Source organism: Vigna radiata, chromosome 5 (assembly GCF_000741045.1).
Source record: "Vigna radiata var. radiata cultivar VC1973A chromosome 5, Vradiata_ver6, whole genome shotgun sequence".
Classification (NCBI taxonomy): domain Eukaryota; kingdom Viridiplantae; phylum Streptophyta; class Magnoliopsida; order Fabales; family Fabaceae; genus Vigna; species Vigna radiata.
The window spans coordinates 4,455,229-4,464,464 of NC_028355.1; the positions used below are offsets into that span (position 1 = coordinate 4,455,229).

Below are 9,236 nucleotides of genomic sequence, written 5' to 3' on the forward strand. Positions count from 1 at the left end.
CAAAAAGACAGGGAAACGGAAAAAAAGAGCAGAAAATTTCGACCATCAATCTGAATTTGAACAAAAACCTAACTTCGTAAAACTTGTTTTCCATGGTGGGAGACATGACCTAGTCTCCCACGTAGCCAGAGGCTAATAGAAAATAGATGTTCCTTTACTGTAGAAAATACATGTCACTTACTTTCCCTATGGTTTTTTCTGTACATTATATCATTGTTCTAATTCTGAGTCATTATTTTCAGAATCTGTGACCATAACAATCTCCATATTTTGGTTTTCTTGCCTCGCTTCGGAATCCACGTGTTTCTTTGGGAGCACATTACAATCGATGGTGTGCCATACTGGTATCTCTTCTTGAAACAATCTGCAGAAACATTAATAGCATAAAACTTAGATATAGTGTTGAGACAGAAAAACTTTAAAGAAAGATGCTGGGAGGACTTACGGGTGCTTGCATAGCGTCGGACATTGCACTGTAAGTGCATACTTGCAAGTGGAAATCTCAGTAATTGAACTAATCATTGTTCTGGGTTCGGAGCATACAAACCTCACCTAAAAAAAAAATACGAAATCAATATGATGAGGGAAGGAAGAAAAAGACCCAATTCTGCAATTTCATACCTCGGTCTCTCTTGGCCTATTTGTAAGATCACACATGGTTCCGTTAGTATATTGATGAGCATGATACCTGAAAGAATTTATATAATTGCGTATTTCTTTTGATCATTCAGTCATTCATAGCATTTATCATGTGAAACCATTTCTCCAAGTTAACCCAATTCTCGCACTTAGAAACAGACATCGAAAAGGTACCTTTGAGATGCATCTTTTGAACGGGGATCCTTCAATGTAGAAATGTCGGAAAGATTTTGGTTAAATGCAGCTGTAGCCTCCGGATCATACTCTCCCAGGATAAACTCCTGGACGATCTGTGAAAAGGAAAAATTTACACTGATTATGATACATGAATATATGATTTTACAAGTTTCTAATAATAATAATAATAAAACATCCACTATTATACAGTTGAACCTGCTAAAATGCACGTCGATATAATTGACAAGCCAAAAGATAGATCTTCTGAATGTATGATTTATATCAATGACTAAATTCTAGAATCAATAATCACGGCAAGGAAATTTGAAGAAGGATGGTATCAAGAAATTTGGATCCTCTCCTTTTACGCAGTAACAAAATTGTCCCATTAAGATGCACTGTATGTCTCTATCACACGTCATAAAATCATAATACAATCATTTCCCGTTAGTTATAGAATCAAAATTCAGAGAGCGGAAACAAAATTTAGTCAGATTAGAAAATTTGGAGCTCAAAACTTAAGGAAATATGCAGATACTATTGTTAATCAAAGTGAATACTAACCCAAACCCAAAATAAAGCAGACGCCTAAGTTAAAATGACATTTCGGGTGAATTAGATGAAACCCTACACCCCAGTAGAATAGAAGGTCACCGTCCGCTACTTTTTGGACACAACGCTTTCCAGATGCCTAAAACATGTGTCTGGCACTCCTTAACCATGTCACTATTAAAAATATTTTTTTAATTGGCTCCTGGACCACTTCAACACATTTTAGACCCCTATTTGCCACAACTTGAGCATAAGTAAAGAAAGTGAGCCAATACTTATTCTCCGCTAAACACTTCCTACACAGTACTAAAATAAAATAGTAAAAACGCAATTGAAAGAAAACAACTTATACTATAAATGAGGACCCGTTCTTTTGGGCTTGTTATTTTAACTATTAAGATACATGTTTCTTATTTATAATGCTATAGTAAAGGATGTTATTACATGGAAACTATAACAATTTTGTTTTTATAGTGAGAATTATATAAATCTTCATATTTTTGTCACATTTGATTATATACATACATACATATATATGTGTGTGTGTGTGTGTTTTTGTAATCAGCAGTATCACTTTTGAACATTAGTCGTGTCCTGGTATCCATGTCAGTGTCGTATCCGATATGTGTCTGAGTCAGTACTTAAACTTATTCAAGAATGTAATTCCCCTAACAAATACATCACTTTGAGCTGCTGAAGACAGCACGGAGCAAAGAGAAGTTTATACAAATACCCATGAAGAGCTGAGTGTAATCAAGAGGGTACCTTATCATCTTCCAAATGTAGTTGCCGCAACTTCTTTTGATAGCAAAATTCATATGACCACCAACCTTCTTGCTGCACATTCAAACACCCAGTAAGGAAATGATTTACAATGGATGCCATATGTTTAAATAAGACTCACCAAAACCCAGATACCCAGACCACAAACTTCATGAATAGTAATTAATAAATCACCACTGGAAATAATTCAAATACTAACCCTGAGAAAGCACGGACCCTTTAATGCTTCTAGCAGTTCATCTGGTGTCTTCTGCTTAATCCGTTTCTCTGTTTCAACAATCATACTGCTAACATTGTGTTGGATAACAGGCTTTCCACTTTTTTCCTTTTCCACTTTAGGTAAGTAACAGATAAATTTTTGTCCATTTTTATCTGGTATGATTATAGATTCCTGGTCATCATCCTGTAAATGAAGTATCACAAGTTCTTATCAGCAGGTCATGAGATAAACATGCATAAAGTTGAAATTGACTTTATCCTGAAAAGAAAAAGATCCAGTTATGCCCAGAGGCCTAGAAAGGAACTTAAAAAGCCTAGTATGTTCATCAAAAGGCAACTACCATAAGTTGCAAGTTACTGAGTTGTCAGTCAAACTAGTTAAACTATTTTGTGTCTGGTCTGTTTGTATTAGATTGTTATAGAATTGATTTTGAAAGAACTGAGATAGAAATAACCAGTGTTGAAACAATTGATGATTAAAAATAATTAAATTGTATTTGGGAATGGTATTTTGAAAGTGAGTTTAGACTCTAGAAGAATTTAATCGCTTGGATTGTGTATCGTAAATTAAGACGCCTTTAAAAATTTTGTAAGTTCAACCCTGAATCAATTATATTTACTTTTAAAGCTAAAATATTCCCTTTCAAAGAACCCATACCTAGCAATTAGATCCTAATATTTTCTCAACAAAATTCATTTCATCCATCTCAAAACTTAACCAAACACGATGCACAATAGTAAAGGCATTTTGTTTATCACAAATGAATATCTGTTGTAAAACAAACAGGATAGTTAATTCCTAATCCATCAAAAAGAACCAGGCACTCTTATTTCCAATCTCTTCGATATCATCAAAACAACAACGCCGTTAAATTTGTACAGCCATAGTACTTCGGGTTCAGAACCAGCATTCCCAAAATAAACTGTAAATATTATTCCAATCACGTAAACGTGTTTGAACGTCCAAGAGACACACAATACTTATACATGCATCAGAGTGCAAACTCGGTGAAAAACTCTACTTCCTTTCCAAAACCAAGGGGCAGGGGGTAATCATCGTATTCAACATTCAAGCTCAACACTCATTTAAAGTGCAGTATAGAAACCCTAACAATAGTAAACATGGAGAAACTCACAGGGATAAAAGGGGAATCTTGGGGATGGAATTCGATATTGTATTTAGGTTCCCGAGAGCGGCCACCGGCAGCGCCACCAGCACCACCAAATATACTACCTGTTATGACAACAACAAAGAAAATTAAAAAAAAAATGGAAAAGCTGACAGAATTATGATTTTGAAATCAGAAGAATTAGTGGCAATAATTGAATTTGAAACCCTAAGAAAGAAGGGAGAAGGAAACGATAATGACCGATATGAGCAGGGAAGCTTTGTTCGGAAGCACAGGTGAAAGAGAAGAGAATGAAGAACAGAAAGAATGGCCTCATCGTCTTCTTTACCCTCACAGAGCACAATGAATCAAACCCAGCTCCGACGTCGTTTCCTCAGCTATGAACGAATACAAGTTCGAACCAGGATCACCAGGATGCCAAACCGTCCACGTCTACTCACCAATCCAAGATTGCCACGTGTCACAATGGAATGGCCTTCTCATGTTAGATCATATATTCTCACATGTTAAATATTTGATACTATTAATTGAATGGAAATTTTTTTTAAGTTTGATTTTTAATTCTTAAGATGTATCATTTACTATGTTTGTATTTTAAAAGAAAATAATATTAATCCGTTTTAGTTTTGTTTTTCCTATAAAGGTTACAATTTTTCATTAACATGAAAAGTTTATACTTTTTAATTTACTTTTGGTACAATGAAGAAAACTTTATACTGTTTTCTTTTTTCATCTCTGCAATATTGATCTACATATCAAAATGATGATAAAATTAAAAATTTTAATCTCCTATGTTTTTGATTAAGTGATTAAAATAATTCAGCACAAAAAGTATTATTACGTTTTATTAATTTAACATAGTATAATTACAGCCGTCAAAACGGATTACTCGGCTCCATTTATCATGGTTTGGTCATTTAGTGAGTTAATTTAATCCGGATCATTTATTAGCGAGTCAAAAAAATTTGAAACTCACCCGATCCACCACGGGTTGGTAGGTAAACGGGTTGGTTTACTGGCTCACTTTACAATTTTTTTTAAATAAAGAAAAGTTACAAAATTTCTATAATTCAAATTTAAACAAATTTCACTCCAACATGAATGTTTAATTAATTTTGAAAATAGAAAACTTAAATAATTTTTTCAAACACAAAAAATAATAAATATTTTTTATAAAATTAAAATTAAATTTTAATAAAATAAAATTAAGTAGGTGGGTTGGTGGGACAATTCGGCCCACCACGGGTTCAATCTGCATGAGCCGTGTTTAAATGAGTCGGGTTGAAATCTAACCCGCATAAAAAAAGTACAATTTTTTCAAACTCAACCCGACCCAAACTCGTGGTAGACCGAATAGACCCGCGGATTGTGACTCATTTTGACAGCTCTACATCTAATAATATAAATTAGATTTAAAAATAATTATAATACAAATAATTTAAAAACTAAAATAATGTTATTACAATTATTCAAAAGAGCATAATTATAATAATTAAAAGACTTATTTAAAGAAATCTAAGAATAAAAAGTTACAAAATTGAAGATTTTTAAAAAATGTTTAAATTTATTGAACTACAACCTTATAATTACTTAGTTGTATTATGACCACTTTCCAGATATAGTTCAACACTTATTTCTTTATCTACTTATATCAATAGAAGTGAACATTACAAAACACAAACACAAAACAAACTAACAAGAGAGGAATGCAATATACAAAAAAGGTATCATATAATCCTTAATCAAGCAATGTTGATAAGCTAAGCAATTCATATTATTGTATCCCACAAGTTACATTAAAAAAAGACCCATTAGATTCAGTTATCCGGATAAATAACATTAATGCAGAACTACTTAGAAATTTTAACACCTCTTATTAATAACCTCCGCTCATAAGGGTAATCCTATACAGGTCCCTAAAATTCCAAAGTGTTCTTTCGACCAAGACCTCATGTTACTCTCAACTCCTACTCCATTATCCTCTACATAAGTATGAATAATTAGTAAAGTGCAAGTAAAACTTTCATTTATGAGCGCCTACTTCAAATGCACACCTAAAGAATACACAACACAAGAATTTCCTTTGTGGAATCATATCATCGTCACAGTTTCATACATCATTATATTCCAAAAGTTTATATCATTCGCAAACATTTACATAATCACTAAGTATATTACACAATAACTTAACAACATATATACAAATTGGTTAGGAGTTTTAAAAATAAAACTTCAACTTTTAGAAAAAACAAATGCAAAAAGAATCAACCCAATTGGGTACTTGTAGAAAATTTTATGCACTAAACAAGTGACAAAGGTTAAAGCTATGAACCTAATTTACGAGAACCTTACATGAAAAATTGTTCTCTCTATAATCCTCTAATTAAAGATCTGACTATCAAAGTAAAGAGTTATGTGTCTGGTACCCTCTATTAAACTTTTAGTTCGATTAAACGGTTAACGAAGTAGGAATTCAATTTTTTTTAGATAACTCAAAATAAGAAAACTTAACTCGTCTAACGAGAGAATTGCTCGCCAAGCGAGGAAAATGCTTTATCAAAATTAATTTTGGCACTCGCTCAACGAACAGTGAGCTCGTCCAACGGGTTTGCATAGAGCAAAAACTCATGTTTTACAATTTGATAGTTCCCAAAATACCAAAATCCATCTAAATGCTTGTAACAAATCTCAAACACACCAAGAATCACATTAAAACAATTTATTTTAGTTAGCAGAATCAATTTCATAGTTTCATTACTCAATCCATATACAATAATGCATAACATCCAAGCCCTTTAATTTCACAGCATAAACAAAACAACTTGCATCTAAGTTCCTGTATCTCAATTCATTTAATTACAAAACAACAAATGTACCTTATGGTTATAGAATTTTATTCTTAATCACACAGCCAAAATCAATTAAAACTCTACCTCAACCTAGACAACAAAAAGTAACGATCAGACCAAACCAAACAAACCAATTATTAGCAAGGAGTGAAAACAAAGACTTCAGAAGCACATACAACCTTAGAAAAATCTCATGGACGACCAAAACATAGTGTGTATTAAAAAAGGCGGAAAATTCTACTTATCAGAATGTGGACTTTGTTGGTCAGACTCGAAGATGCTCCACAACGATCACAACCCCGACCTCTAATCACAAAGTAGATGGAATGTGATAGAGCAACTAAAGAACGAATGCGGAGATGAGGGAAGGCATTCTTAGGAATAATGTTTCATTGTTTTATAGTGGCTAGTTTTATCTATTTTGAATAAAATTATTTTCTATAAACAAAAACGGTTTTGCATTTTATCTATAAGACACATGTTTTGTTAAAAGAACAAATAATGAAAGATACAAGTATTTTATTTGTTAAATGACACAATATTGCATAATCTTATTATTACTTAGTATGTTTAGACATCATAAGTTAACATCGTATTTCGCGAATAATGATATGCTTATTTTATATTATAGGTATTTTCGTTTCTTATATCTAGTCAATAGAATTCACTTTAAAAAATATATTGTATTAATGATCATTTTAGAACTTAGAACTAAATATTTTGCTTTATTACCACCTTTTATTATCAATATTGGAAAGGATTATATGCTAATATGAATATGCGTCTTACACTAAGACTATGTTCACTTTGGAAGATGGATTTAAAAATAAGTTGATTGTTCTTTTTAAGGGATTTGGAGGTAAGTGAGAGTGGATTTGGAAGTAAAGTTTGTGAAAATTAGTACAGAATTTAACTGATGTGATAGATAAAAAAATAATTTAATTAATAGAAATTAAAAATTACCAAAATACCCTTAATATTAAAAGTAATATAAAATGACAATTGTCAATAATATATATATATATATATATATATATATATATATATATATTTGTAAAAAAAATTATAAGAAAAAAAAATAAAAATTAATTTTTAAAATGAAAAAAAAAATTGTATTTAAGTAAAGTGAAATACTTATTTTTAAAATATAATATTCTGTGAATACAAGGGATGAAACCCAATATACTCTCATATCGGAACCGATACCCTAATAATCAAATCGAATACAACTCGCTGGAATCGAATACGCTGCATTGTGTCTTTTCAACATGGCTTGAAATCGAATAAAGCTTTGCTGGAATCGATTCCAGTTGCTGGAAACAATTTCAAAGGATTGTAAAATCTCAACCATCCATCAAATTTACGTTCTCACTCGCTTTACAATCAACACAAACAAACTGTGAAATTCTCGTGATCTTTAAATATTCACATAAATAGTAACATTCACGGAAATGAACACAAGCTAAATGTTTTACCACAAGAATGTGACTACCTCTAAACAATATGACAGACACATTTATAAAAAATAAAATAAATAAATAACTACAAGTCTATTGCTGCTTTTACATAGGCACGAAAACACAATCGTACATAAAATTGTCCTAGAATTTTGACCATAAGATTATGGCTATGTCTACATGGCTATCCAAGATGGTTCATGTGCAAAATTTCATCTACATGGTTTAATAACACATACATATTAAAAATTGTACAAAAGAAAATTCGACAACATAATTCTTTCTACATTCACATTGAATTTTATCTTGATGAACAATTTAAAAGAAAGTTGATACTCTTTTATTTATATGATTGAGAAATATTTTATCAAAACCTAAAAAACTAAATCCCTTTAAATGAGTGATGAGAAAAATAACCATTTTTATTAAGCTAATATCTAAGAAGATGAATTTTGAAAAAAATTTACCCAAATATCTAATAAAGATTCATATAAAACAAACCTTTCTTGAATAATAACTTGATGTTACTTTTATAAAAAAAAATTATATGTTTTTAATATACCTAAATAAAAATAAATATTAACAAAATATAAAGGATGATTGATTATTTATAGATTTAATTGCTAATTTAATTTATATTTAAATTTATAATTAATTTTTTTTTTATATTTTTTTTCTCTTTCGTTAACATTAAATAAGGATTAACTGCATTAGAAAATAACATTTTTTTCAGTGTATAGAAATTCATCAAGTTTTGAGATTTTGGTGTTGTTTCTTTTCTGTGAATTTTTGATGATTATGAATTTTGTTTATTTTTTTTTTTATCATGTTGTTGTGTCTTGATTCATGCATATGGCATTGAGGTTGACTTTATTCTGGAACTTGCTCCCACCAAGAAGGTGTCAGAGAAGATGAAATTGAAATGTAAAGTTAGTGGGAAGACAAGACAGAAGGGGTAGGCACAAAAATGGGAAAGAGAGGCAAAATGAAAATGGAAAAAATCTAAACATCATATTTAATATACATCTATGTAACTGATAACGGGATTTAGAAAATTAAAATAAGATTGCAAATTACATATATCGAAGGTTAGAGTATATAAAATTAATTGAACTATTAATTACTTACTGTATTGAATGAAAAAATTGGACGGTTTATTATAAAAATTTGTTTTAAAAAATTGAATTTCTAAAGTTATAGTTGAGTTAGTTAGTGTTAATTTAAAACTAATTTGTTTTATACTTATTTAAAAGTATTTTAAAATTGTAGTTCATTAATTATTGTTGATTTTATCAAACTTGGCTAGGTGGATTTAGTCAAATTCAATTATTTTAAGCTAGAGTCGATTCATTAAATTTGGTTGATTTTGGTAAGGTTCTAAAATTTTAATTGAGATTGACTCGATTAAGTTTCAATCGTGCATGTCTCGA

The 9,236-nt window shown here is 30.6% G+C and overlaps 1 protein-coding gene across 1 annotated transcript; it reads right to left on the minus strand.

Moving 5' to 3' along the window:
* Positions 1-14: 14 nt before the first annotated feature.
* LOC106759949 (protein OS-9 homolog) lies at positions 15-3,941 on the minus strand. Its single transcript, XM_014643352.2, has 8 exons — positions 3,741-3,941; positions 3,507-3,604; positions 2,351-2,554; positions 2,134-2,205; positions 814-929; positions 622-688; positions 446-552; positions 15-364 (listed from the first exon to the last, which is right to left on the minus strand). Exons 1-8 carry the CDS (start codon positions 3,814-3,816, stop codon positions 211-213), a joined length of 894 nt encoding a protein of 297 aa, XP_014498838.1. The 5' UTR covers positions 3,817-3,941; the 3' UTR covers positions 15-210.
* Positions 3,942-9,236: the final 5,295 nt, after the last annotated feature.